At 44.8% G+C, this 13,953-nt stretch overlaps 4 protein-coding genes across 4 annotated transcripts; 1 reads left to right on the top strand and 3 right to left on the bottom strand.

Moving 5' to 3' along the window:
- Positions 1-1,933: 1,933 nt before the first annotated feature.
- On the bottom strand, positions 1,934-2,860 carry LOC114847345 (olfactory receptor 4A15-like). Its single transcript, XM_029136958.1, has one exon. The coding sequence runs from the start codon at positions 2,858-2,860 to the stop codon at positions 1,934-1,936; it is 927 nt and encodes a 308-aa protein (XP_028992791.1).
- A 2,005-nt stretch (positions 2,861-4,865) lies between these two features.
- On the bottom strand, positions 4,866-5,813 carry LOC114846944 (olfactory receptor 11A1-like). The gene has a single exon (XM_029136225.1). The coding sequence runs from the start codon at positions 5,811-5,813 to the stop codon at positions 4,866-4,868; it is 948 nt and encodes a 315-aa protein (XP_028992058.1).
- Positions 5,814-9,660: 3,847 nt separating this feature from the next.
- On the bottom strand, positions 9,661-11,961 carry LOC114846943 (olfactory receptor 11A1-like). Its single transcript, XM_029136224.3, has one exon. It carries the CDS (start codon positions 10,964-10,966, stop codon positions 10,028-10,030), a length of 939 nt encoding a protein of 312 aa, XP_028992057.2. The 5' UTR covers positions 10,967-11,961; the 3' UTR covers positions 9,661-10,027.
- Positions 11,845-13,186, top strand: LOC114846942 (olfactory receptor 11A1-like). Its single transcript, XM_029136223.3, has one exon. It carries the CDS (start codon positions 11,845-11,847, stop codon positions 12,766-12,768), a length of 924 nt encoding a protein of 307 aa, XP_028992056.2. The 3' UTR covers positions 12,769-13,186.
- Positions 13,187-13,953: the final 767 nt, after the last annotated feature.

The raw sequence follows: 13,953 nt of genomic DNA, 5'->3' as shown, positions 1-13,953 counted from the left end.
CAGGGAGAAGCACTTAATGACCTGTTGACCACTCCAGCATCATTACTGACATAATATCTCAGCTCCTCATTAGTAAAGCTCCACCACACACTGGCTCCTGAGGCCCCTCTGTTGTGAACGGCTGCGCTCAGGCCTGTCTCATGAGGCCTGGCCTGTTGTTCTCTGCTGCTCACCTGGGACGTGGCAGTAGTGGACACTAATGAGACAGGTTACAGTGACCTTACATCAGCCTCAAGGAGCCGTGTCAAAACAAACCTCATGCCAATGAGACCTAAGAGAGCCAAAGAGAACAAATTAGATGTTGAATAAACGTTTGTCAATCAGAGCAAACTGTATGACAGAAACAGACTCATGGATCCCTGGAGACCAAATAAAAGCATCCACAATGTAAAGCTAAAGAAAAATTAAGCCGAGTTACTGATTCAATCAGGGCACAAAGGTCACAAAGGTCGTCCAGCATCAGAGCAGCATCTAATGGATTCAGGCCTGTTCAGATGTTTGCTGTGGCTAATGTTACAGGATTGTGATGAGTGGTTTGTGATGATGTGGCTGCAGGTGGGCGGCACGGTTGTGCGGTGGGTAGCACTGTCGCCTCACAGCTAGACGGTCCTGGGTTTGATTCCTGGCGGGCCGGGTGCCTTTCTGTGTGGAGTTTGCATGTTCGTGTGGGTTCTCTCCGTGTTCTCCGGCTTCCTCGGTCCAAAAAAATGGTTGATTGGTCACTGGTATGAGTGTGGGTGTGAATGGTTGTTTGTATATGTGTGGCCCTGTGATGGACTGGCGCCCAAAGTCAGCCCCCTGAAACCCCACGTATCGGATTAAGCGGAAGAGAAGATGGATGGTTGCAGGTGCCTCTCGGAGCCAGGAAGGAGATCTCATTCTCCTTCCTGTTCTACTGTTCTGTGACTCTGTCATGTCACAGTTTGCTTCCATGTTCCTCTGGTCCCTCCACTCGTCACATTGCCAATCAGTCAATGTAAAGTAAATGTGCACTTTCATTTAGTGACACATAACCCACAGGCTGAGACCAGCTTTACAAGAGGTTGCAATGAACGGTTATCCTATTTTTATCCAATAGAATCACTGATATTTAATATGAATATTATATTTATCATAACTGATATAGACAAACAGTTAACAAGGTTATGTTATTATAATATTTCATTTTCAAAGTTTTATATTTCGGCTGCAGATTTACAAGCTTTTGTGTGAGGAGGCATTAAAAGAGTAAATCCAGAGCAGTTACACTCAATGTTGCCAAATGGGAAATAAAGAAATATCATAGTTTGACCAAAACTAATGCATGGACTAAAACAACTTTAGACATAACTACATTTCAAATCACAACTATTCTATATGCATGTAACCTAAAAAACAACACAGAGGTTCCGCCATTTGAATAAAGCAATTCATTTATTCATATTTGGAGGTAGAAACCTCACGTTTTGTGTTTGTTTCATTTAGTGTGGTTTTTAACACTGTAATGTTTGACACCACTTAACACCACAGCAGTGGCAAAAGGCTTTAGTCTCATTCAACACGGTGAGCCCTGAAACCTAGCATCCAACTGCCAGACAATAAAGCTGCTTTGTTCACTCACCAGCGGCGTCTTTTCTTTTAGTAGTTTGCTTTGATTCTGAACTCATGTTGCTTATTAACATTTTTTTTGCAATGATGGATTGTACCTTTGCAAGAAAACACAAGCAGCTGATTGAACAGGTCTATCAGAGAGGAGAAGGCAAAACTATTGTATATTGGGTCTAAGGTATCATATTGGGCCCAAAACTGTGGTATAGATAGTTACATCTGGCAACACTAGTCACACTGAATTGATTTGGCAGTTGTCACAGTGAGAAAAGTTCAACATCACTGGTGAACTAAGAGTTTGTGAAAATGTGTATTACAAACACAAACCTGCATGGACCTGGATGACCTAATGTAACTCCACATTAAACAACAGCTTCCGGAGGGGTTTAGAAATCTCCTTCATTTTCAGTCCGTAGATGATTGGGTTAAAGAGCGGGTAGTACACCATGAATTGTAAAGTCAATAATACATCAGTAAGTTTTGGGACGTCTACATTCAGCCGAACCTCAAGCGCGTCGTATAATCCTAAACATATTGTGCTGAACAGAACCAGCAGTTGAGGTAAGCAGGTGTAAGCAGCCTTGGTCCTGACTTCTTTACTGCTTCTGTGGCATATGAGGAGGATCCTGGTGTAGGAGAAAAAGGTGAAAAATGTAGGGATGAATGTAGATTTTACCAATATGGCCAAACCAAAATGACTTATTGGTAGCGAGTTCTCGCACTGAAGCTTGTAGAAGGAATTATTACAAAAGAGTCCTTTCAAAGTAAAGGTACAGGGTTTTAAGGTGGAATTAAAGGCCATAGACACTGCAAGCTCACACGAAGGCACCAGCCAGGCCAAGACCAGAAACACAGTCACTGTGGTTTTTCTCATAACGGTCGGATACTGCAGAGGTTTACAAATGGACACGTATCTGTCGTAGGCCATAACTGTCAGCAACAGGATCTCTGCAACTATCAGTGTGTAATATATAAATGCTTGAAAAAAACAGAGTGAAAATGAAATGAGCTGCTTTTCAGACAAAAGGTCCACCAGCAGTTTGGGGTAAAGGTTAGAGCTGTAAAGAACCGAGTTGATCAGTAGAGCTGCGATAAAGATGTACATGGGCTCATGGAGGCTTTGGTGAGTCACTATGAGACACACAATGGTGGAGTTAAAGCCGATGATCAGAACATACACTGTGAACATCACCACAAAACAAAGATACCTGTACTCATGCAGCACTACAAAGCCACCAAGAGTCAGATATGTTACATTGGACTTATCCTCCATCAAAGCTGTGACAAGTAGTAAATAGGAGCCCAGTGAGGTGCCGCAGGCAGTACAGTGGTTTTATCAAAGTTCCCTATTCTCCATGGATCTCATTAAACTTCACAATGACCTGTCATCAACCCTGTGCATCCTCCATGGATCTCATTAAACTTTTAAAAATTCAGGAAACTTCAGAGGTCATATCTTTGCTCTGGGGTCATAGAACAAACAAAAGCTGACTGGACAATGATTGAGGCTGCGTTGCAGAATGAGGGCCTAGAGGTGGAAGCCAACTGTGTCCTCACCCACTGGCCCCAGTAGAGAGGATCACCACACAGTTTTAACTACACTACACTACACAATAGACATCTAGGGCCAGGAGGCAATTAGGGGCGGCAATAGTGCAGTATGTAAGAAGGTCGTCCAACGTTGCAGATTGGTGGTTCCAGCCCTCGCCGTAGTCGATATGTCGAAGCATCCTTGAGCAAGACACTGAACCCCACATTGCCCCTGATCTTTCAAGCGAGTGCAAGTGCATGGCAGTCGCTGGCATCAGTGTGAGAATGTGAGTTTAAATAGTGAATCAAAATAGGTGAATCTAGTCGCTGCCAGCAGTCTCCTCCCAGAGAACCATTGAGGCGGGTGCCACAATGGTCGATGAAGAAGGCAGTGATAGAAACTGTGGAGCTTGAACCGTGGAAGTGCGAATGGGTGAATGTAGTGTAAAGCGCTTTGGATCCTGGAAGGGTGGGCTCTACCCCACTTTTAATGCATTCCAGTTCTACACACTCACATTCAAGCTAGGCTGCATGGCCCTGGGTGCCTGTCCTGCTGCCCCCTGCCTCTTTCTCGTTGGAGGTGCCGTGGGTCCCTCATGGATGGGTCCCCCACAGGCAGTGAGTCAGAGACCTACCTAAGAATAAGTAAATACTCTGGGTGTGAACATGTATGTGAGAATGCATGGGTTCACGTAAGATTAAGTAGATATTTGTGGAAGTGTATGTGGTAGTGTGTTTATGTGCGTTTGTGTGTCAATGGGGTCTGTGCTTGACTTGGGGTGCATGGTTCTGCTGCCTAGTTGGTCTCCTCTGTCGTCTCCACCAATTGCCAGCTTCCTGTTGGTGGCCCAACATGGTGCCAGGGGTTATGGTCAGACCACTAGGTTGGCCTTCACTTTGACTTTGTGGGGGTGGCTGTCAGGGTTCCTGGGCTGACTCTGTCAGCTGTTCTCTCTCTTGATACTACTACAACACATATGGGTTCTGTCCCACCGCCTTCCACAGTTCAAGCTTTACAGTTTCTATCACTGCCTGCTTCATCAACCATTGTGGCACCAGGTCTGTCTCAATGGTTCTCTGGGAGGAGACAGTGGGCAGCGACTAGATGGTGATGGAGGATGGTCACCTTTCCATTTTCCATTCAGCCTGTTCCTGGCAATCATGCTGCGACCACACCTCTCGGTCCAGCTCCAGCTTAATGTCCAGTTTCAGTTCCATAATGGTTCCTGTCACTGGTTGGAGGGAGGACCTCTTCTGTACCTGTCCCTCAGTGGTTCTGCCTCTGATGATGTCGGCCACCACGGTCCCTCGTGGTCCTCAGGTCCACAGAGGAACTGCTGCTACTTACAGCTGCTACTTACAATTATCACTATTAATAATGTTTCATAATTATTTTGTACAAATGTAAATGTATTATTTTAGTGTATGCACATGCCTTAATATCATTCATATTATTGTTATTAGTTTTAATTAGTATTTCATGTTTATTATCAGCTGCTGGTTATGCTATCTCTCCTAAACCATTAATCAAGAGGCGTATTTACAGTATTACTCATATACACCTCTTGAAAATGCTAAACTGTCCATCTCAATATGACATTCAGCCCATTACAATACAATGCTTCTTAAACTAGACAAAAACACGTGAGGACACTGACTTTAAATATGAATTTATTGGGAATGTTCTGATAAAGATGCTGAAGCTAAGCTGGGGGTCAAACACTACTCTACACGGTTTCAGCGTCATATCAACCAGCCATTGAAAGAAAATCTTTGACCCCACTCATTAACCTCTTTAGGTGCTTGGAGATTTCCTTCATCTTTAGTCCATATATAATTGGGTTAAAGAGAGGATGATACAAAATCATTTGCAAAGTCATTATGAAACGAATGACTTTAGTGAAGTCCAAGTCTAGACGCACGATGATGATGTCATAGGTTAAGAAACAGGAGTAGTTGATGAGAACCAGCAGGTGAGGCAAGCAGGTGTGGGTAGCCTTCGTCCGGACTGTCCTGCTGCTGCTGCTGTTGTAGGAAATGAGGAGGATCCTACTGTAGGTGAAGAGGATAAAGAGGAAAGGGAACAATGACATGTTCACCAACATGAAGATGCCGTAAACGGCCAGAGTCAGCGAGCGCACGCACTGCACTGTGTAGATGGAGTTGTTACAGAAAATGCCTTTCAGAGTGAAGCTACACGGCTTCATGTTAGCGTAGAGCACAGCCGACACTGCCAGCTCACACACGGGCAGCAGCCAGCACACAGCCAGCAGCAGCAGGACCGTGGGCCTCCTCATGATGCTCGGGTACTCCAGCGGTTTGCATATGGACACGTACCGGTCGTAGGCCATGGCTGCCAGCAGCAGGAACTCTGAGCTGGCCAGACTGTAACAAACAAAAGACTGGAAGAGACACAGCTTATAGGTTACAGTGGCTTCGGCAGATAAAGAGTCAGTCAGCAGCTTGGGGTAGATGTTGGTGCTGTAGAGCAGAGAGTTGATTAATAGAGCGGCAATGAAGACGTACATGGGCTCATGGAGGCTTTTGTGGATCCAGATGAGACACACGATGGTTGAGTTACACACAATTATTAGAACATACACTGTGAACATGATCAGAAAATAAACATATCTGAACTTATGCAGCTCCACAAACCCATCAAGAGTCAGATAAGTAACATTCAACCTGTCATCCATCAAGCTGCTGACAATGAAGTTGGACTCAGTTTAGTGAAAGCATCCTTTTCACAGGACAGGGGGACATCTTTTATCAGGCAGCTCACCCTCCATGGATCTCATTAATTTCCCCCGCATGTAAACAAGTCAGAAAACCCAGGAGTCTGCAGCTACAGTGGTGTCCGGACAGAGGTCACACTCATTAAAATCTCTAAACACACCTTCTTTCTGTGGCCGTAGTTCGTGCTCAGGAAACTGTAATTAATAAAGTAATGAAGCCTTGAAGGAGAAAAGAATGTAGCTTAAAGCAGGATGCGGGGACAGTTGTAGATGACTGACGTGATGCTAAGGCTAAGCTAACACTGGTGAGGTCACAGTCAGGTTGCAACAGCATTACCTGGAGTAAATGCACAGCATTTGCTGCATCTACGGGAGAAAGAGAGATGTTGGAGAAAATATATTTTCATCTATTATTCATCTCATTTATTATATTCATCTAATCGTTTATATGTATCATTTACCTTTTCACATTTTCCATTTATGGTTTGCATTTGCTGTGCCTTATAACCACATTGACAGGTGCACAGACCTCTAACCACAGGTTTCCAAGTATTGTCATGTACGAAGAACAATTTTGTCACATTTGCCATTTGCTCTGTGCTCCTACTCAGGCGTAGGTGTTCAAAACCACAAGAGGTTTTGGAGGAGTATTGCTATGCCTAATGTGTGTGTTTCCGCATGTTAACAAGTTCACCAATGATGTGATGATGAAGGCATGTACAAGGCGTGTAAAATGCTGTGCTTTGGGGAAGCTCGTTGGAGTTGGTGGTCTCTGAGTGAAGCGCTTACAACGCTAAGATCTTGACCCTTGGCCAAGTAAAAACTGGTTAGCTCTCAGTTGTGCTATATTGTTCTCGTCTCTGTGTGTATCAGTGCTGTTGTGGTATTTTCAGACCCAACAAGAAGTAATAATAGAAATAGGTTTTCTCATTGTTAAAACATATTTTATTTATGAGCCTGTAAGAACCGACATGTAACGTCATCTTTCATCCTCCATGACATCACTTCCACCACGTCTGCACTGCTGGTCACAGTTAAACACAGACTGATACTTGTGTGACTTCCTAATGTTAAAGAACATTTTCAGGTGTTTCTTGATTTCCCTTATTCGTCAGTGCATAAATGAAGCGGTTGAACAGAGCATGATATGCAATCATCTGTAGTGTCATTACTGAACAGACATTTTAGGAATATCGACATGACAACATCATACGGTATGCGACAAAGCAGGACAAGCTGATGAGTGTGAGCCGGTGAGGCAGACAGGTGTGGGCTGCCTTCCAGCACACTGCTCTGCGGCCCCTGTAGGACACGACGCGATAAGGATCCTGAAGTAGGTGGAGAGGAAAAAGAGCAGAGGTAGCAAGACACCTTTCACCAGGATGAACACACTCTACAGCGACACAGCTGAGGAGCGCACACACTGCAGAGTGTAAAGGGTGTAAAGTGTTGCAGAAAATCCTTTTTAAGATAAAGCTACAGAGCCGCAAATTAGCATAATTTAACGCCCACACGCTGAGCTCACAAACAGGTGCCAGCCAAGCCAACACCAGAGCTAACGCCATGGTGGACAGCAGCAGGAACTCTGAGTCCACCGTGGTGTAATAGTGGAAGGGCTGGAGGAGACACAGTGGGTACATGATAAGCTGCTCCAGCAGCAGCTTCAGGTAGGTGCAGCAGAGCTGCGATGAAGACGTACATGGGCAGCTGAAAATTCTCATGAAGCTTATGAGCAGCACAATTGTAGAATTACAACCAAGGATCAGCAAATACACTGTGATGAGCTCAGGCTACAGGCTGCCCTGACATAAGACTCCACCCACCAGTACAGACAAGGCCGTGCAATGATGACAACATATCCCTGACCTACCACGTCAAACATTAAAGACAACTTGCTTCTTTGCTGAAGTCTGTGTGTAAAGGGAAACTACAGCATTGCTTCCATTGTTTCCAGTGGCTGCCACTGATTGGTGGATGGCCCCGGCTGAGGGGCCCACGTCTGGGCACAGAGTGGCAAGTACCAGTGACAGAACGCGCCTCTGACATCTCTGCCTTCGTGACTCCTGATTGGTTCTTGGAATACACAGTCATGGCATCCTGCAACTTTTCAGCACTTGGTAGACATAGTGCTAGCCGATGTCCCAAACTGCATTGCATATTTAGACAACCTTGTGATTTACACCGCCATCATCACCTGGACAGGTAACAACTAGTGTTCTCTAAGATAGCTGGCGCTAACTAACTAAAACTAGCCAGATGCGAGTTTGGTAAGGCAACCGTTACCTACGTAGGGTAGACAGTAGGACAGTGAATGGCAAAGCTAGTCAACAGGAAGATCACAGTCATTCTGCAAAAACGTTTCCCTCGTGGTACAGCCGCTGACCTCATTACCTAGTCCCACGGTGGAATTTAGCTGAGCCCCAGATTATGAACCCTCGGCGTAAAAGCTGTGCTTTGCCATGCTCCATGCTCCTGATTTGGCACACCCTCTTGAACTAGAAATAGATGCAAGGGCTGTAGGGGCTGGTGCAGTACTCCTACAGGAGGATGTTCAAGGTGTCAATCACCCTGTTGTTTACTTCTTCCGAAAGCTTAATAGATACCAGTCAAATTGTTCTGCTATTAAAAAAGGAAGCTCTGGCCCTATTGTTAGCCTTGTAACACATTTTCTTCATGCATGTACAATCACAGCCAGCGTCTCATGAGGTGGGCCGTGTTGGTGCAAGATTTTCGACTGGACATTCGCCATAAGAAAGGTACTGTACTGGGAATGTAAGAGCTGATGCCTTGTCCAGAGTGGTTTGCTTTTAGGGGGAGGGATCTTATACGATTAGGTTTGTGTTAGTCTGTGCGCGTGTGTGTGTGTGTGTGTCCTTGCGGGGCCTTATGGTCACTTGGCCTTTGGCTGGGCCCCACAACTTTAAAAGCCTTTTGGAGGGTTAAGATGTGATTTTAGGGCTGAGTTTAGAATTGAGGTTTGTTTAGGATTAGAGCAAAGGTTAGACGTCTGCCTTTATTTGTGATGGTTAGGGTAAGGGTAAGGGGCTAGGGAAGGCATTATGTCAATGGTGGGGCACCACTTTTATAGCACCGCAAGGCTGTGTGTGTGTGTCCTTGTTTTTTCAGTGGTTGGTGAATGTTTACTGGTATACTGGGGCTGTGCCAAAGCCCGACTCTGATTAGTGGCTGGTAGAAATGCGGCATGGGAAGACCCCGCCTTCATCACCCATTTGGATGTTCCTCCACACGTCCACCAATTGTCATGTGACTGGCAGCGAGGGAGCTGTGAAAGGCCCTGCTCCGTGGCCAGTCGTGTGGCTGCCTCAGTAGTGAGCAGTTCACTTTTCTGCACTGATGCTGTATGCCCAGTTTGTGATTGAGCTACCTAAGGGAGGAACCTGGAGGTGCACAGACACCAACATTTGCTCACAGACATCCATACACCCTCTCTAACATATTCACCCTTGCTACACAAGGCCAGCGGGGGTGCTAGTGGTGCATTTATGTTTGGGCAGCCAGTGGAGTTGGAGCAGGTTTTATGTTGTGTTATTTTTCCATGTTAGATCAGATAGTGGTAGATTACAGCTGTGAAATTCAATCTTGTTTATTTGTTGATTTCTAATAGCATCCCCCTTCCTGAGTTCCCTTCCTTATTATTTTGTTATAAGTTCGGACGTACAATAAACTGATTTCCATTCGTGTCCCCCACATGACGAGCAGAGGGTGTAACAAGCATAAAAAGAAAAAGTTCCATGTGCCTTTGTGTGTGTAGACAAGCAAACGATGAACCTTGCTAATGTCTGTAATAATCAGCTTTATGTAGTTATGCTGCACAGTTGAAGCTTTGATGCTGCTTGTAGCTGCTATAGGTAAAGAGGAAGGAAACAGAACCACAGGGGAGACGGAACCTAATAGTTAGACCACCCAAAAAAACACACAGACCGTTTGGCTGAAATTGTTTAATGAAGCATCTGAGTTCAACAGAGCGTTAGCAGTTTCCGTGCCAGACGGTTCCAGCTGGTCTATGGACCTAAAAGGTTTGAGTCTTGAACAAAAGCAGAATGATCTGAACTGGCAGGTAGATTATTAAAACAGCTGTTTGGATTCTGTGGTCGTGTGTTCTACTCCTTAATGAGGGGCATGTGAATGTTCCTCTCTGTAATGGTTTCAGGCCGTTACTTTACATTCCTGAAATGTTTTAACTGATACAATATTTTTCTGAGGTGCTTAAAAATTTCTTTCATCTTTAGTCCGTATATCATTGGATTAAACAGAGGATGATACAATATTACTTGTAATGTCATTATCAAACGAGCACTTTTTGGAAAGTTAGTTTCTAGTTTCACAATTATAATGTCATAAACAAAAAAGCAGGAGAAACTGATGAGAACCAACAGGTGAGGTAAGCAGGTGTGGGCAGCTCTTCTCCTCACGTCTGCACCGCTGCGGTAGCAGACCATCACAATCCTGCTGTAGCTGAACAGGATGAAGAGCACGGGGAGCAGCGACAGGTTGAGCAGCATGAACACACCATACACCGTCAGCGCTGCTGAGCTCGCACACTGAATTCTGTAGATTGAGTTATTACAGAAGATCCCATTCAGGCTGCAGCTGCAGAGCTTGATGTTAGCGTTCAGTGCAACTGAGACGGCGACTTCACAGGCAGGCAGAGTCCAGGCTGCAGCCACACACACGTTCACTGTGGCCTTCCTCATAATGCTGGGGTACAGCAGAGGTTTGCAGATGGACACGTACCTGTCGTAGGCCATGGCCGCCAGCAGCAGGAACTCTGCTGTGGCCAGAGTGTAATAAACAAAAGCCTGCACCAAACACAGTTGAAAAGAAATTACCTGCTTTTCAGACAGTAAGTCCAGCAGCAGCTTGGGGTAGATGTTGGTGCTGTAGAGCAGAGAGTTAAATAACAGAGCAGCGATGAAGACGTACATGGGCTCATGGAGGCTCCTGTGAACCCAGATCAGACACACAATGGTCGCGTTACAGCAGATGATTAGAACATAAACACCGAACATGATGATGAAGTACAGATGTCTGTATGCGTTCAACTCCACAAACCCGTCCAGACAGACATACGTTACATTTGACTTTGCATCCATTACGACTGCAGATGCAAACAGCTCGGCTGCACAGGCTTTTATCTGGCTCCCTGATGCTCTGCGGACCTCATTACACTAAGGCCCAGCAGCACATCAACAAGATCCAACTCTGGAGACGTCACTTTTCTGATGCTCCATCAAAAAACATCAACAAAATTTATTACAGGTGTGTGTGGGCAAACACAAGCAACACAGCTGACAGAGAAGGTCTGAATCTAGAGCTGCAGCAACTTTGTCAACATAAAACTTACACGTCAGTACAATCATACAGCAGAAAGGTCTGTTTTACATGTGCAGTCTCACATCAGCCCTATACACAAAGACGAGACTGAATCAACAGAACAAGCCACTGAATTGGTGTCACAGAAGAATCCTTTGGATTGAGACTGAGATAGATGGATGAAGTTAGAGGTCAGTCAGAAAACAGTCGTTTGATGGAAAACATTTACACCCTAGTTTTTTATGAAGAGGATGTCTGGATGGATGGACGAAGGGATGGGTGGATAAATAGGTGGATTGATGATAGACAGGTGGAAGGATGGATAATGGATAGAAGGATATTAAGACCTTCTCACTAGGACTTACCAAGTTTTCCTGCGTGTTTGACTAGCTACTGTGCTGCCAGGTGAGAAGGACTTTATTAATCTGAATAAATCTAGTTGTTGCAACACTTGCAGCAGGAAACAAACATGTGTCCACAAGGAGTCAAATGGGTCCAGCAGAGCTCAGAGAGTTGTTTACTACTCATGGCTGAAATCAGGTCCCAGAGGTCAGAGAATCACATAAAGCTCCAGAGTGTGATGAAATCGTCGTCTGGTTTGAGGAGGCTGAAATCAGTTCAGTACAGGTGCAGTTTGTCAGTGATTCTTGGTTTCTTTATGTCTGTAAATGACACATCAACGTATATTACCCTCGACGGGTACGTGGAGTTGTCTAAGTACAGGTGTCTCTACTTCCTGCTGCTGTTCACTGCCTATGTTCTGATTCTGTGCAGTAACTCCACCATCGTGTGTCTCATAGTGATTCACAGGAGCCTCCATGAGCCCATGTACGTGTTCATTGCCGCTCTGTTGACCAACTCTCTTCTTTTCAGCTCCGCTCTTTATCCAAAGCTGCTGCTGGACGTTTTATCAGAGACACCGGTGGTGTCGTACCCAGTCTGCCTCTTCCAGTGGTTCATGTACTACACGTTGGGTGGCTCAGAGTTCCTGCTGCTGGCGGCCATGGCCTACGACAGATACGTGTCCATCTGTCGACCTCTGTTGTATCCCAGCATCATGAGGAAGGCCAACGTCTGTGTCTGCCTGCTTCTGGCCTGGCTGCTGCCTGTTTGTCAGTTTACTGTGTCCACTGTGCTAAACGCAAACGCTAAACTGTGTAACATGACTTTCAGCGGCATCATTTGTAACAGTAACGTCTTCAAGCTTCACTGTTTCCCTTCCAGAGCGCTCAACATTTATGGCATATGTCGTTTGGTAAATCTGGTGTTTCTTCCATTGCTTTTCATCTTGTTCACCTACGTCAGGATTCTGATCATTTCCTACCGCAGTGGCAGAGACGTGAGGAGGAAAGCTGCTAACACCTGCTTACCTCACCTGCTGGTTCTCATCAGCTTCTCCTGTTTGGCTGCTTATGATGTGCTTCTGGCTCAGATAGAATCCGATTTTCCAAAAACCGTGCGTTTTATAATGTCTTTGCAAGTCATTTTATATCATCCTCTGTTCAATCCCATTATATACGGCATGAAAATGAAGGAAATATATAAGCACATCACAAAACTGTTCTGTCCCATCTTCAAATGAGGTTCATTGAGCACATGAAGGCTACTACTATGTTAACCATAGGTATGACACATATTTGGTTCCAGTTAACCACAGTAAATAGGAACCCCGGTACCAGTACAGAACAGACCTCGAAGTTGATGTATGTGGAATCACAGCTGTGAATTGAGACTCAATAAAGCATTAACTGGCTTCTGTCAGGTGAATTTTCCTTCTACGTTATGCCTGCCTTTTGTGTGTGTTCACAGCTGCCGCCGGTTGTTGAGCTCAGCGTCCTGGACGTCAAACTGGACTCAGACACAAATAAAAACTCATTATGCTTCATTTTGAGAAGGAGGAATAAAGACACCGAAAATTGCTGTGAATAATTTATTATCACATAAATATAGAAAATTAAGTAGTAGGAGAATTTAAAATTTTCCTACTCACCTACAAAGTAGTAAAGAGAACCAAGCAGAACCCAACAGAACACAGCAGCAAAGCTGAACCGGTCACATGAACCTGGAGCCCGTCCGACGATTGCACGATAGGGCAGTAACTGCAGAGACCTCCCGGCAGGCATTTCAACGTTGAGACAACGTTGAGGCAACATTATAATTATGGCTGAATAACCATTGGATTATATTTAGATTTTGAAAGGTGAATCAATGTTGATGGGGCAACGTTATTTCAATTTTGCATTATGCTCAATCATCAACGTTACATTTATGCTGATTTATGGTCGTTCATTAACGTTACATGTACGTTAATTTATGGTTGTTTTTCAACGTTGCGTCAACGTTGATTTATGTTTTTTTATCAACCTCAACATGGCTGTGTACCAAACTGTAAGTGAGCAGACTCAGACCCAGAGACTAGTGGCAAGAGGACAGGAGCTGCCAGGAGTCCGGGTCAGGTGTAGGAGCCAATGGAGAGGGGGGAGATGTCGTCAGGGCTTTAATCCGTAAACGGCTGCAGGTGGATGTAAACGAGGAATGAGATGGAATTAGTAACTGAGTAATCATCAAATTAAAGCCTATAGTGTTGATACTGACTGGACAGGAAGCATGATGATGTGGACGCTCTAGTGTCCACATGCCGCCTGGTTGCTGCTTATTTTCTTTTGTCATCCACCAAAATCCACCAATGTCCACCGTCAAACTACAACATATACGTACAGTATACACAGCATTTATTATGAAAAAAAACAAGTACATAAATTAATGA

The sequence above is a fragment of the Betta splendens genome, chromosome 21, assembly GCF_900634795.4.
Source record: "Betta splendens chromosome 21, fBetSpl5.4, whole genome shotgun sequence".
NCBI lineage: Eukaryota > Metazoa > Chordata > Actinopteri > Anabantiformes > Osphronemidae > Betta > Betta splendens.
Note: the sequence above shows the minus strand (reverse complement) of the source record. Positions and strands in the feature narration are given on the sequence as shown.